Source organism: Agelaius tricolor, unplaced genomic scaffold (genome assembly GCF_023055355.1).
Source record: "Agelaius tricolor isolate 1412-34295 unplaced genomic scaffold, bAgeTri1.0.p SCAF_5, whole genome shotgun sequence".
Classification (NCBI taxonomy): domain Eukaryota; kingdom Metazoa; phylum Chordata; class Aves; order Passeriformes; family Icteridae; genus Agelaius; species Agelaius tricolor.
Window position 1 is genome coordinate 35,979,237 of NW_027269265.1, and position 16,599 is coordinate 35,995,835.

The 16,599-nt window shown below is 37.7% G+C and overlaps 1 protein-coding gene across 10 annotated transcripts in view; it reads right to left on the reverse strand.

The window, feature by feature from the left end:
- Nucleotides 1-16,599, reverse strand: part of NUMB (NUMB endocytic adaptor protein) — a 92,294-nt gene that overhangs the window by 14,711 nt on the left and 60,984 nt on the right. For 6 of the 10 annotated variants that reach the window (XM_071427251.1, XM_071427255.1, XM_071427247.1 and 3 more), the window contains 2 exons: nt 8,268-8,342; nt 3,029-3,106 (listed from right to left, as the gene is read on the reverse strand). In XM_071427251.1, coding sequence (XP_071283352.1) covers nt 3,029-3,106; nt 8,268-8,342 — 153 coding nt within the window. The remainder of the gene's footprint in view (nt 1-3,028; nt 3,107-8,267; nt 8,343-16,599) is intronic. The other 4 variants (XM_071427252.1, XM_071427256.1, XM_071427254.1 and 1 more) reach the window with 2 other exon arrangements.

Below are 16,599 nucleotides of genomic sequence, written 5' to 3' on the forward strand. Positions count from 1 at the left end.
TCTATATTTATGGTGGATGCAGTGCTTTGAAAGGGCTTATCCTTATAGTCTATACCCCAAACCCACTGCTACTACTGCTGGACAATGAGTGATTTTTACATTTTCTGAATTCTCAGCTAATCTGTGCCTACCAGTGATGTATAAAGGGACATACTCCTCCAATCCAGTTCCTATTGGACATACAAATCAAAGTACTACTCCATTCTGGGTGGGATATGCCAAGTAAACTGTGATTACAGAGCAGATAGGAGCGTTGCACTATTGGCACATACTGGACAAAGATCAGAGCAGCTGCAAGATACTGCATGGGAAGTGAACTCCAACACAGGATCACAGCTTGTGTAACAAATCCTGGGAGGTAAAGGCAACTCCAAACAGAACTGTCTAAAGCAAGTGGCCAATATCCACTGGAACAGGATGCTCTGAAATGTTGCTACCAAGGGACTCATCTAGACATCCAGATCTGTAACTTGTCTTTATATTCTACAGCTTTTAGATGACACCACTGCCTGAGGAGAGCCACATCTGGCATCGACTCCTGGGAGCCTGATTTGCCAGTGCTGAGTCAGCACTCCTAGAAACCTCACTGCTCAGCCCTTCTGGGAAGGTCAGTTATCTGCTCCAGCATGAGAGTCATTATCTGGACTCATTTCAGAGTCCTCAGAGGTCTCCAGGAGGGCAGATGGGCACTTATCCTAACACACAAAGAGGCTGGAGAACAAAGCAGGTCCATGGCAGGCCAGGCATGACAGAAACCCCACTGACAAACTGGCAGTGCCCTAGAGATGGGCATCAACCCAGCAAAAAGCAGCTACTTTGATACCTTGCTCTACTGTAAGGTGGAAAACAAAGTATTAAGGACGTCAGAACAGAAGTTGCCCAATAACACATTGTTAAAATACTTTAACTTTGTTTCTAGTTTTTCTGCCTATTATATTTTATCCTATCCTGGGACTTTGACACGGCTCTAAGATATATCTGGAGCCTGAGGTATATATAAAGAAAACTCTTCATTTGAGACTCTGTATAAAACATTGTGTGATGAGACATACACACGCTCCGTGGAGGCAAAACGTGACAAAGATCATCAATACTCATTTACAACAGAAAAGTTTGAGTTTTAAAAGGAGCTGCCTAAAAAGCAGCTTATTTGATAAGCACAAAAGCCTATCCGGGAGCTATCAACAGACATTTCATTTTTATTTAAAATTTTAAAAAAGCATTTTCAATACTAACCACTTGAATATTTCCAGAAACCAATCCATCATATTTACATTTTACAAGGAGAAAAATATGGACAGGGAAAGTGGCAGACATGTCTAGACTGACTTTCTGAAAGCTTCTGGTGTGTTTTAAATAGCTCGGCAGTTTGGAATATTATATTAATCCCAATGCAAGGCACTTGGGGAGAAATTATAGATGAGACAGCCAAAAGATATTAGAGTTATTAGTATTTCTCAATTATTAATAAGAGAACAGCTGTCCCTTTTTCTGCAGATTTCCCTAGATGTGGGCTCCTGTTGTAGGCCAAAGCTGTAATAAAGGTACTGCCCCACTGCTTCTGTGGGGATATCTAAACACTATGGATTTAAGTGGTTTCAGTGCTAATTAATGAAATTCACAGGCTGAAGTAGAAGTAGGTCCTTCTTTGTCAAAATATTATAATACAAGAGAAAGGAAATCTAAAATGCTGGTGGTGAAGTACCAGACGTCATTAAATATCAACCAAGATGTAATAGGGAAGATGGCATATTTAATAATTTAAAAAGCCAAAGAAAGATTTTTACCTAAGTGCTATGCAAATACCTTTCCTTTTACATCTTTGCTTTCTTATGTACCCTAATGTAAGTTAGTACCAACAAGCAGAGAGAAAACTAACATACCTAATCAGGTTGAGGTGGGGGCTTTCTGTTTTTTTCCAATTTAGCACTTTGTGTTTGGTCTTTCTAGATTCCAGCTCTAGGATTTGATTTGCACACAGGACTGTTCTCATTAATCTGACAGATCTGCCATCTTCTGTATTTTAGCCCCTCACCACCACCACCACCACTACACTTTAGATGTGTGCTCTCCTACATCATAGATAGAGACCACAACTGGAGAAACAGATGTCCCTGCGTGACATCTATCACCACCTGAGTGAATGGTGAAAAAGGATCAGCTGAAAAAACCTTACTTACTCCCCAAGTAAAGCCCAAACCAATTCATGACCAGAGAATAATCTGCTTCAAAAGACTTCAGCATGTATATGAACATTACAAACCTGTTCATTTCTATTTAAGCAAAGTTTCATTTTATAACAAGATACTTCAGAAGCCATTATCTTAGATTAACTCCATACGAAATCTGGATTAAAAGGTTTTACAGGAATTTTAAACACAGAGGTAGGAAACAGATGAGAGGTAAAAGAACAAAACCACCCAGCCACCAACGCAGCACATTCTGAATAAGGACAGAGCTGCTTCCCCCTTCTTATCTAAGACATTGTCCTTGTGAAAACAAGAGCAATAACAGAAACTGGAGATTTTTCTGAGCTGAAATTAGGAAAACATAGTAAGTGAACGCCTGATCTCATCTTCATATGCCTTTGAATTGGGACAGTGCTCAAAAAAGGAAGGTTTAGGAGATGGCAAACTGCTTTCTCCCAGTGCTAACATTTGGGTATCAACTCATGCTGCCAGGCAGCTGGGCATGAAGCACTTACACAGCACAGACCTCAATTGTTCTGTAGGTATTTGCCCAAGTGATGTAGGTTGGCACAAGTTTAAGGGTTAAGATTTTAATTTTTTATTCAGGAATGCCAAATCACTTCAGAACCCTGGATTTCTGATAGAGTCCACAGATATCTAAGTTTCTGCTTCAGATTACTTTTGAAACCACATTCTTTGATCAAAATATTTCCAAGCCTGTTTTAGAAGCAAATATTCTGAAATGGATTAAGGCACTCTCAACACCCTGATTTTATGGCAGTGCTATACCAGGGATGTAACTCCTTATAGTGCAAGCACAAACAACGCATTAAACTTACTTTTCCAAAGAAGCCTTTGAAGAACTTCCTTTCCTGGAGGAACAGGGGGGACAAGTCGAGCGCTATTACTGTAGGTAGCTAAAATGTCCCAGGGTTTCAAACCAACAAGCACACACAAGAATAGGGTTTGGAGGGAAAGGAAGGGGTTTTAAGAGTTATCCATGAGAAGGTGCGACAGGCAAACGTGAAAATAATCCTATGAAAATGCAGATCAAAGGGCACACACACAGTTCTAACAAGCTACTGCCCTGAAATTGGTGGAAAGAAGAAAACCTCAGCCCCAATTTCATGCAAAGTGGTTACTTTATTTTCACTCTCCCTTGTTTAGTCCCTTTTGGTTAGGTTATAAACCAAACTTGGCAGCAGACATGGTGGTTAAACAAGTAAAATACTGCACAGGCTCTTGTGAAATGCAAGGTTCTAACTCCAGAATTGCAGGCTAATTTGCTCTGTATTGATCACTCTTCCCCAAAGCTAATGTTCTGTATGTTGGAGAAGCATGTATGGCTGATATAAAGCAGGGGTAAGTACTGCTGCATTTTATTCCATTTGTTTATTGCTCTGGCTTACATGCTACTCTTATGCTTCACATCTTATGCAGTCTTCTCTGAAAAGCAAGGAATTTCACAGCAACCTTGTGGTAGAACTCAAATACAAATGAGACCTCTTTCTCTAAAGGCTTCCAAGGCTTTATGCAATAGTTATACAAATACTAGTTATTCATTCTACAACTCTGAATTGATAGGTTGAACAGTCTTTAAAACCAGCTCAGGCAGGCAGAGACAGTTAGGTAAGGGCAAAGATACCAAAGGCTGAACTACAATTTCCTAAATTTCTTCAGGAAAGCAATTATACCGATTGCCCAATTCACATTAAGAAAAAGCCAGCACACGATTTTAAGCATATTTGCATGCAGTTTAGTTTACTAACTTTATTTTGTTACCCGACTGTGGAAAGTAAACTACATGAGAGGACACTTCACCAGGCCTGCTGCTCTGTGAGCACAGCCACATGTTGCTCTGCGTGTGAGGGAAGCCGGCGTGAAGCACAGAGCTGCTCCTGCTGTCTTTCCAGATTACTTCCCTTTTAAGAAAGCCCTGGTATAGCAGTAGTGAGGAGGAGGTGGAGAATTGCAGAAGAGACAGGGAGTGTCTCTGTGACAGCCCCTGACCTCACGTTTACACTGCGCAATTCCAACCTGTTCATCACTGATACTACTATATTAAAGTATTGCCACAAATACCCTGAGGCAGTGTCTGAAGAATTGATTGATAAACAAGGTTATATTTAACTCAAAGCTATGGTTCTGATGCAAGGCAACAACTGCCAGGAAATACAACGTCAAGGAGGGAGTGTCCATCTCAGCTTTCCATTTCCTGGCCCTGCTGGTGTGTCCCTCTCTGCCCCATGTCCTTCCACAGAACATTTTACCAAGTATCTGTGACATATTTACATCAACTCAGACACTGTATAAAGAACATCTCCAAGCTCAGTCAGCTGAAAAGCTTAAGCACTTTTGGAGGCAGGAACAGTTATGTATTTGGACAGGATATGGTGAACACTAGGAGGGGAACTAATGGATTAATCACAATGTAGAGCACATAATGAGAAGGGTGGATGCTGCTGCCAAGTTGAGCGATGACTATTGCATTACACTAAATAACAGCTTTTTAAAGACAGCAAAAGCTAAAGAGATTCACCAGAAGCTACCTCATTTTTAGGTGATGGTTAATTTTGCTCTCAGAAAAAAGCTTGTTAAACAAGATTATTTTTTTAAATAAACTAGACAAGGTTAATGGAAAAGGCGTCATGCAAAATGGATTTTAAACAACACTAAGTTAATGTAATTTAGAGGTAACTAATGCATTTTTTAAAATATTAAATTATGTCTCTTTACCTGCTAAAACAAGAACATATATTAAAACAAATGCATAATTTAAAACAAAAAGTGGCAAGTTAGAAACCAATACTACAAGCTAAAGCTGATTTAAAATCAAAATATGACATGAGAGAGTACACTTTTGTCTCGGATGATGTTCCCACACCTGAGTCAAATACACTTAAACAAGGCCCTTAAAGTTACTTTCCAGTTGGCACTAAATATTTTAAATTCAGTTAAATGGTTCTGAAGAAACCATTTAGAGCTTCATGTCCATCTACAAGAATCTTATCAGATATTAAATGCATATAAAGCTAGCAATGTATCTCTACTAAGGGAATAATGTAAAACTACATTGGTAATACTCTACTAAGGAGAAATACAAGTTCTGTTGATAATATAAATCCATGTTAATAATAAACTAATAGCTAAATATGAGGGGTTTTTAATCTATTATTGAGACTGTGATGCCATTTCATCAGACAGAAAGTTACAGTATTGTTGGTGTGCAGTTTCAGAGCCATGAAACTGTAGCAACAGAGTACAGTGTGGATGAGGGATTCTTGAGCTAAAAGTGGCTTCTTGTACTCCGTTGTCAATTTAGCAATGTCTGCATAAAATGCTCACCATCACTTGTTTACAAGTTCTGCAAGATGCAGCGCTCAAAAACAATTACACCCATTAAAGGAGCAAGTAATAAAAAAATCCCTGAAAGGTTATTTCCCACAATAAAGAGACTGAGATATTTGTTTGCATCTTTCAAAAAGTAAAGCAGTAATTAAACTATTCCTTAAGTCAAGATTAACACTGTTCTATATTCTTCTTAGCAAATCCCACAAAATCTTTTAAAACCCAGTAGTCAGTCCTATAAAAGAATAGTCTTCAGTTCCCCAAATAAATTGCCAGCTGTTGTACAGCAAGAATTAAGAGGTGAAAGTATATCTATTAGAATAAGAAAAGACACAGAACTTAATTTTTGGAAGCTACAGGATACAAATATTTCAACAATTCTAATTTTTATTGACTGGATTTATAAAACCTACACCTTACATGCAGAGAATAAAGTTTAAAATAGCCCACATACACTTCAATGTCATTTAACCACATTAAAAGTGAAGTCCAATTTCCCTAAGCCAGTCTTTCAGTTTGAGCACTGCAGCACAAACTTGTAATTCTCTCAAAACCAAGAGAAAGCCCATCAAAATAACTAAGTAATGTGAAAGCAAGGGACTACCAGAAGAACAAACTGTTTTCTCAACACATTCCTCACATGCTGAGATATCACCCAGTGTTTGGCTTCTGCTAAATTAAGAGTGTCTTGTACAGAACAGAACTTCCAGTAATGGTGATGTCCTAAAGAAATGCCCCTGGTTTAAAACCCACATAGTGGGGGTGAGGGGCAGGGGTTGAATTGCAGTGAGCAGCTCCAAATGGACCTTGCATCTGATAGAGTCTAGCAACTAAAGCACACAAAGTAATTTCGGTAATCTGAATCTTCCTCCTGGGGCACAAAGAGAATTTCACCTTCACTTCTCAACTTCCAACACTAACAAAGGAGACAAATAGCAATTTTAAGAGATGCACATTTGTATTTGGTGTACACATAGATATCAAACAGCAGAAGAAATCAAAATTATCTGAAGAAAAACGTTAATTTAAGAAAATGGATAAATTCATGCCATCCACAATTTGGAATAATGACATAACATGAATTAAGGAAATCTAACTATTTACTTTCAGAAAATGCTGACTAACTGTAAAAGTTAGATATCCAAGTCTGATGTTTGAATCAGTAATTCATGTGATCAAAAATCACAGTCCTAGAAATCTAGATTCCAGAAGAAACTGGGTGCTATGCTTTTAGTATGTCTCATTAATTATAAGCTTAGCTACACTTAGCTGGCTCGTGGACTTGTAAGATTTTTATAAACTAGAGAACAGCTACTTCAGAGCATAGCTCCCCAGGGAAGAGAATGAGAGAAGTAGCACAAAGTAGATACTGCAGCGCTATTTGGTGTGCTAACAGAAAGTATTCTGAGACAATCAGAAAAAAATCAGAGACAAAAACGGATGCAATTGATTATGCGGTCAGTACTTGCACTTTTAGGTACATAAACTAAATCCACAGAACAAAGACACTCATTTATATTTTGTGTGGCCCTTTTTAATAAAAATCAATCACTAATCACTGCAGACTGAATGGGAACAGATGGGATGCAGCTTGAACAGGTTACTATACATTAGCTGAGAAAGAAAAGAATGAAAAGACTTGATTTTAATCAGAGCATTAAACCAATTCACAAACTTTACAGCACAACAGAAGGCAGAAAAGATAACCTGTAATGCTCTGCTGTGTGCTAGAAAGAAGGGAAAAAACAGGTTTAGATGGAAACCGTTTGAGCTCTCAGACTTGATGAGGAAAGGGATGTCCAGTGGCACATATTTTAAGCCAGTAGAAGGGTTTGATGGACTTGCTTGATGGATTTTGTTGCTTCAAGAATACAAGGGTTTCTTCCACTGCATGCATACTGAAGAATGTATGTAGATAAAACATGTAAGAGAAGTGATGACAAGGACTGCAGTTCTCTCTCTCTATTAAAAATCCAATTTTTTCATGTCCTTTCTCCTGTGCTTTTCAGTGATGTTAAAGCCTCAGTTCCTTGACAGACTGATCACTGCCCTTCTGGAGTTTGCTATTTCCACAGGATTCTGTGGTATTATTACTGCAGGAAAGAGATGACAAGACCTCTTCAAATGAGCCACAGAAATACAAAGAGCTTTGAACGAGTGCCATTTACAGGAGCAAACGTTCACAGAAGCCAAACTAAGAGCAGCCCACTTCATGACATGTCAGAATTAGGCAGCCTTCAGGCCACTTTGAGCAAATGCAAGCCAGATTATTTCATGCATGACTACAATGCTGCAGTGCATTAGAAAAAAAAGCATCCTAAAACAAGTAATATTTTGTATAATAATGGCGAATTAAGTCACTATTAAAGTGGCAGGCAACAGAGGGAAAGAGAGAGAGAGGGGGAGAAGAAAAGAGAGAGAGGGAGAAGCTGTTAAAAAACAATGGCTGAAGTCCCATGTGGGTACCAACTTAGCCTGAAAGGTCACAGAGAATTTTTACACATTTGTTTTGCAAATAGTTTCTGCAAGTAGAAAGAACAGCTGTAACTCTCCCTCTCATCATCAGATTAGCATGTCCCCCCAAGAGCAGCAGTGCTCTCAAACCGGCCAACTGTTCTCCTAACATGGGTCAAAAGTTCACTCTTTAGCTGGAGCACTGCTCCGAACAGACCTCTTCCAGTAACACTTACAGCCCCAAAGCCAACGTTCCCATTAAACAAATTTACATACAGATTTCAGCCTCTTCACAGCATCTTCACAGATATGCATTCCTCTGGATTCATCCACTTCGACGTGGCCCAAGTACTGCAGGAAAGAGTATGGGGAGAAAAGGTTAATAGCAGCTCCTTAAACTCCTGGGAGTTTGATGAATCCAAGATCTGAATTCATCTCAGTACAGCTGATGCAATAGACATTACCAGCACTTGACCAGCCTTCTTTTAAACCTGCATTTGGGGATTTGACTGTGTATATCTATGGGGGCACCAGAATCAGCAGAAAAGCACAATACAACTAGAAATTTGGAGGAAAAGACACTTTCCTTACTCGGGGGAAAATACGTAATTGGAAGGTATTGAAAACTGTGCTTTCCTGCTTATTCATCATCAGATTTAGTCATTTTTTTACTAGCATAGCAAGAAAACCTTACATCAATATAGAGACAATGGTGAATAATTAATTTTTTAATAATGATAAATGTATTTATTATTGAAAACCAAATTACACTACACAGTAAGATGACCAAATATATTTGCATGGTAATGTCCAAATATGAGAAATTTGCCCACCTGTTTTTCAAAACTGTAAACCAAAATTGTTTCTCTTCATTACAACAACAGGCTGTTATGTAGACAGTGAGACATTCATCGCTCTTACAAAGAGGGGTTGAAAAAAAAAATCTGTTTTCCACAGTTTCATCTTACCAAGCACTACTTAAACCCCCTAGCAACACAACAGTGAATAGAAACATCAAGCTTCAAAGTCTTTGAATTTATAACCTAGAATAATATTAGTCTATAGAGAAACCAGTTGCAAGACATATATGTCAAGAATGTAGTGTTCAGGGTACCATGGATAATTTTACACTCAAACTTTTAGCTTTAATTTTTCCAAATTCCCTGCTTTTTCCAATCATAGAGGGGTTTTTTTATAGTGAAAGGAAGTGTTCTCTCAGAAAAATTCATATCCTTTTTCAAAGTACTTAACTCTTGAATAAAATCAGAGAAACTATGAAAACCTTTCTGAAGTTTTGTAGTGAGAGCTATAGGTGAAAGAAACTTGCACCAATTTACTTGCCATTGTAAGAGTTGTATGCAATTCAGCGTTTAGATTCTAGGCTAGCTAGAGAGCAAATAAGTGGTTTTAAAATATGATACAAGAATCGATGCTTGTGTCACTTAATGCAGTAGTAAACACAAGTTTAATAACCTTTTAATAAGTTGCACTTTATAACAGACTATTCTGTCATGAGTTATTTGAAATCTCCTAGATTTTCTTTCATTAATTAGGATACCAGACTTGGACAAAAAACCATTTCACTCACAGTCCCATACTGAAGCACCCTCAGATTCAGAGATTCAACTATATGGAAAAAATCAAGATTGTTTCAAAGATTTAATAGAAATTGGAAAGCTGAGGTTTTTCATGCAAGGCAAGATGCTGCATAAGAGGAAGCTCTAAGTATCATTAAACTGCTGAAAGATTTACAATATCTTAAGTGACAGAGAGCTTTAGCATTAAAGCTCACTATGTGGCATTTTTTTAAACAGAGTGAAATGTGGATTGAACAATTTGGGAAGAATTTTATTTAAATCAGCCCTCACAGCTGGAGAACAGCTTAAAAAATAAATTGCACTGAAATTAGAAGGTAAATAAAAGATCTGACTCTTTAGAGCTTTTTTCAAAATGAGCTCTGTGAGGCTGAAGCCTTATAATTGAAAGCTGGAGCTGCCAAAACAGCAACTGTACTCCCTCAGTTGAGCTTGCTGAACACTTGCACAAGATCTTCATTTCTCCAGAGCACGAAGCAGAACATTTTAATCCTAAAAATACACAAACAGTAACAACTAAAGATGCAATTAGTGTGTGTCTGGAAGTACATATGTACATCATCAGCTACTCGGTTGACTTTTCCATGACTTTTCTGGGAGAAGTTCCAGATGCAGAAATTCTGTTATACATTTGTCATGAGAAAGTTTTGGGTTTAGCAACTTCTCTTTAAGAAGAGAGTGATATAGACAGGAGCAAGCCTGAGGTGTGTACTGGACAGAAAAAAAGTATGTGTAAGGAACAAGCCATCTAGTTTGCATGACCATTTGTATCATCCATATAGAGGGCAACTTTCATATTTCCTGATCTATCTGCACATCTCATTTACTTCAGTGTAGCCAGAATGTTTCCAAGTGAAGATTCAAACCATTCAGCCCCTGTACTTGGCAACCTGCCTTTTGCTTGGAAAAGGGAGAAATGGAACAGGGTAAATATTGCCTCATGTCACACTGCAAAACAGACAACCATTCTCCCCTGTGTTGCCAAACCTCTATTCAAGTCCCATGTTCCAACTTCCAGCAATCAGTCATGCCACTGCTGCTGGAGACAGCAAGTTTAGCTGCAGTTTTCAATACTGCTTCCACTCCTGTGAATGGAGACATTATTACACATATCAAGTGCATCTATCCACACCAAAGGGGTATAATCCACAGACCTCATTGAGCATCAATCAATTCTGAATTTTAAAATAAATTACACTCTCACACAATACTTCTTTATGATATAGAGGACAAAAGGTACTTTGTTTGCATTTACATGTTACACTTCTAGCTCTTCATACAAAAAGAAAAAAAACTTTTTCTTGCCGTTGCAGAAGCCAGTTCTGCAGAAGCCAAAAGTTCATCATTAGCACTGGTGCTGAACATCTTACAGCAATTTGAAAATTCTTCTTGCTTTGGTTTCTAATTTTTCTGGGATGGAGTGGTGGTGTGTTAATTGCTTACACATGCCAATATACTTTTCTTTCCTGTAAAAATAAATTTTAATTCTATAACCAGAATGCTGTGGTCCTCTTCATAGCCAAATGCCCCTTAAGCAGCAGGTCCCCTTCCAAGTCTTCAAGCTTCTTTCATCAGTCTAAGAGTAGATATACACAGCTGCTGTATTTTACTAGTGCTGCAATATGGTTTTTAATGGACTGTAATCAAAGACAAAAATGGTTTTTAATGGACTGTAATCAAAGATAAAAATATTTCCTCAAGAAGACTGGCAAGAGACTGTCAAAACTGAAACCTCTTCTAAAGTTTCTATTTTAAATAGAAGTGCTAAATTGTAAATCTATCTCAACTTAGCCTTAAATTTGAAATATTAGCTCAACTTACTAATGCAGCAGCATTTTATGAATGGCATTTCAAAATTTAATAAAGGAAATGCAGCTACTAGTTAGAGCCAGAAATGAAAGTTAAACACCAGAATTCAGGACTTCAGAAAAATAAACTATTGTTAAACTCTGTTGTTACATCACTAGAAAAGGATTACATGGAAACCACTTTAAAGCAGACACACAAATCCCACACTTCTATACACAACCTTTCAGGATCTTTGAAAGGAACTTCCTTTTCAAACTAAAGGAGAAGAAACATACTGTTGAAGTTGTGGGCAGCAACTGGGCAGCAACTGTCCTATGTAAGTAAAATCTCATGCAAATCCATGACAGCACATTATCACAAACACACTCAAGGACTGGGGCATGTAAGTGCTGGGTACACAGAAATCCACAGAACTGCCCAAGCCATACTGTGGTGGATGATGACTTTGAGAACAGTAAGGAAAGGAGTACCTCTGACATATTTTCAAAGAGCATTTCTTGTCACAGGGATTGTAGCATTCCTGGAGAAAGTGAGTACTTTTCCATCAGGAAAATGCACATAGCAGGAATGCAGTATTAATATTGAATGTACTCCTACTTAATTTCCATAGCAACCAGTGAATGATAGTCATGACATCAGCAATTCTCGGACATAAGTTGTTCTGTAAGAGATTTAATCGTTATACCAGAAATTACCCACCAGTGCTTTTACAGAAAGCTAAAATCCATGTGGGCAGAGCCCACATACAGAGTAACATAACATAAAAGCTCTAATCCAAATAAAATACTTTCAGGGGCTGTTGGAGAAAAGTCCTTAATGCAAACATTATTAAATAGAAGCACTGCTTATACTAACATTTTTAGCAATAAGAAGATGAGATTATGATACAGCAAATAAACAGAAACAAAAAAACTTTCCCTCTTCATCACTGATTTTCATGTTCTCTTTCGCTGAAGATTCTGTTTGGTACCAATCTCAAACCAAACAAAGCAATCAACACAAAAACAAGTTAAACTGGCACACAGCAAAATATGCTTAGAATTTGAAAAGTGCTTGAGAAAATTTATTCTTTTTCAACATTTCAAACTTTTTCCAACTTCATCTAAAAACCAACCACTCAAGTTACCATATCAAGTGTTTCTGGTGAAGTTTTCCTACTCTCTTCTCACAATACAAGCTATTGAAATTGCTCCTACTAAAACATCAAGGGCTGATACACCAGGTCAGAAATAAAACAGCATCTGTGTCCTAGTACAAGCAATACTGCTCTGATCTTCTTTGTCTTCATTTCTCTCTCAAATACTCACTGACTCAGTTCTCAAAATTTCAAAGTTCAACAATAACAGCTGGCAAAAAGATCCTTCACCAGAGCTCCTTCAACCTGGACAACTCAAGCCAGTTCTGTTTGCTCAAGTCTGGTAATATGCTTTTACAGTTTCTATTTGAAACAGACTCAGCTACACAAATAATTGAAATTCCCTCTGTATCAGCAGATGTTCACATGCACTGTTTTATTTGCAGTAACAGATTAGGTTCTTTGGATTACATTTGAAACTAGATGGACACAGGAAATGAGCTTACTTGAAGTCTTGGCCAAGGTGTCCTGTGCTGGGAAACAAGCTGCCATAAAGAGAAGCACACCAACATTTCTTGGTATTTTTCCTAGAGGCAACGACATTCCTCATGCTTCCTCTGTAAAAGTTCTGGTGTACTATTTGCAACAGTAAAACTGACTACTTGACATCTGCATGTGCAGATATGCTTCTAGAATTGGCATTGCTCAAGAACTAAAGCCTGAGCACCAAAGTTTCAGAGTGAAATGCTGTCTTGCAAGCAGACATAAGCTTAAATCCAGAAATCCTGGATATGTCTTAAAGCTGAGCTACTTTTCCACTGACTTCTAAGATTTACATTCCAATGTTCAATATTTTATTTCTCTCCTCTCACACTCATGCTCCTGCTTTCTAAATTTATTAGTTTGAAACAAATGTTTGCTCAGACAAAGCTGTAGAAGCACAGACAACAGAAACTCTATAATTAAGCATCAACAAAGTTTAATTTTGCTTAGTCAAAGCAATAGGTTAGTTAGGATGCTACACACATCACCAGAAATCAAAACGTCTCACCAACCTGTTAAATTCCCCAAAACAAGGAACTGTAGCAGCTATGACTGCTAAATGTCTCTGATTAATGAGGATCAAAAGAATCTAAAGCAGTACCTATACCAGTAGTTCTCTCTATTTTTTACATCCCACCCACCTAAGAGCCACACTGAGCATTTCACATACTGGTTCTCACATGACCTTTATCATTACCAACAGAAAAATCATTTTGAGTCAGGAATATTGAAGATGCAATAAAGAAGCTCAATACAGGATATACAAATGCTATATTCTTAATTTTCTTATAAATCCCTAAAATGAGGCAGAGAGGGAACTCAGAAGGTTATGTAGGACAGCACTTGCTTCAGGGCAGGATCTACTTCCACATCTACATCAGAGAAGTCAGCCTTGAAGTATTATGACATTTCTGTAACTGGAGATCAGAAGGCTGGACCTTCTACCCTGTAGTTTACATGTCTCACTGTAGAAAGGGATATTATTTTGCTGAGTTGTTATTGCAAATGCACATCCTAAATTTCCCTTGATGCAGCTAAACACACTATTTCTCCTAGTCCCTCACAGCTTCATATATGTACTGTCAGACTTTGGTTTTCAACTCTGTGCTCTGATGTGCAATTCCTATTTTTCCAGGAACAGACAACCATTTAAAACTTTCTTTAAAAAAAAAGAAAATATAAAGGAAAATCAAGTGTTGATAGCATGAAGTGTTATACACACACTGCACAGGTGTCCACCGTATCTCTTCTTCAACTCCTGCAAAAAATTCAGTTTCCATGTACAACACTGGGGATCTCCTAATTTTAAAAAACAGAATAAAAAAGTATAATCCAATGAGAACTTTTTGATTTCCAACACCTAAATAACATTTAAAATAAATATTTCTGCAAGGAAATCCAAACCATTTTAATTGTCCCATCTTTAAAACAACCTGAAGTTTCTAAAACTATTTAAGAATTTCACCTTTGCCAAAGACAGGAGTTTTTTAAAACTCAGGACAGGCTTCATTTAAAACTTTTTGTTCACAAGGCCATTCAAACAAAACTAAGGGTTGGACACTAGGGTAAAAAGCTTAAAAATTAGGGATCACCTTACATTCCTTTTAGCCATGACAAAAATGCATAGGAATATATTGGAGGTAAGCGTCACACCTTCCATTATAATCACCATCTTTTATAATTAGCTGACTTCCAGCCTTTTTCCTGTGATGTTAAATGCTGCAGGATTTTTTAAGTGTACCATTGCTTGCTGAGGGTTGGCATTCAATAGGCATGATTACTGCTCATTGCTAACATGAGTTCATGCCTTCAGAGGTAGAGATTTCTAGTGTTTAATGTGTAAGGCTGCATAACATTTCAGAAATCAGCAGCTTTGTCACATTGATTTCTTAAAAATACTTAACATAGTTTCCAAAGACTATTCAAGTATCTCAGGCTTTCACAGTGAAAAATATCACATGCTTAACTTAAAGGCACTTCAGCATGACGCTGGTAAATTCTTTCACAGCTATTATTTCAAACTAGAAGTGCATTTAAGACATAAAACAAAAGCCACAGTCACCTGTGCTGGTATCAGTCTTTCTGACCTGGAGAAACAGAATGCAAGCTGTCTTTATAAACTTATTAAATATAAGAAGTTATTTTTAATATGAGATTTATAAATTTGACATGAAGCAATCAAGTTCAATATGCAAATTCCAAAACCAAACAGGACACCTGGGCAGCCACGAAGGGTGTGAGAACACAAAGCAAAGTGGCTGAAATGTCCTAGCTCCTATTGATGGTGGTTTCAGCAGTGCCATGTATGGCCCAACAACCTAAACACAGGGACCCCAGGGATGAGAACTGACATTCACAGGTCTCAGTGAGGATATTCCACAGGGCTTGTGCCAGCTGTTTCCTTTCCTTCTGCCTCTTCTTGAACACAAAACAATGCAGTGTCTTCCAAACATCTCCCATAAAAGCAAGGGTTAGACAGGAAACAGTTCAAGAGTACTTGTTCTGAAAAATCAATTCTTTTATATACAAAAGTACAACTGTATCCATACAATTGTTATTTGTCAACACTAACATAGAAATCAAATTCAGTGTAAAGGCTAACTCCAATGATACCAGGTACTCAGCAGCAAACCCTGGATGCCAGAGATAGAAATGTGGTTTGTTACTCTTCCACACCAGCTTTTTCATTGACATCTTTAGCCTTCTAGGTTGAATTAAAAAACACATGTATACCTGCAGGTGATATACAACAGCAGCCTTAGATGCCTTAAGTTCAAAAGAGACTGACCACCAAGAACATAGAAGTGACAGAACTAAACTAATTAAATAATCCAAGATACACAGAACTGCTGCATCTTCTAGAACACCGGGTAGTAGCCAGCTGTTAATATTCTGTTTAACACATCCTTTTAGTCAGAACCCACCAAGAATTTGCAAATGTTTTGTTTGTTTAGTTCTCTTAGGTAAAAGGAAATGACCTAATTTTTCTGATATAAATTTCACAGACCAGTTACTCCAAAGAGCATTTGTATGAATGAAAACCACTTACCCAGAGGGACACTGGAAAAGGCTTTTCACACAAAAGAAGCCCTAGCATCAAATACTTTAGTCATTATACCACAGAACAGCTGCATGTTTTCAGTGAGGTAGTGTCTGGAGCAAGAAAGCAAGTTTGAAAAGGTGTATGTCAATGAACTTCATTTGTTACTATTCTAATGTATAAAATTGTATATAAATAAATTATAGTGCTGATAAGCACAGCTCTAATGTCTGTTAGAACATTCAACTTCTAAATACTTTTAAATACAATCTCTTCATCTAACACCCCTATGTCCTGAATGTATCTGGTACTGTTTTTCTCTCAGAGGAAGGATTCACTATTGAAACACAGTATTTACCTTTCAGTTTGTTAGGACAGTGGAAAAGAATTTGTCCCTGAAAACAGACTTATGCACAGACTGCAACAGATGTACCAGTGCCACATTTTATAATGGGGCAACTCTTGTTGAACACCTATAAAAGCTGCAAGGTATTATGCCTCCACAACACCAAAGTGAGGAGAGCAACACCATTCAAGTTCCCAATG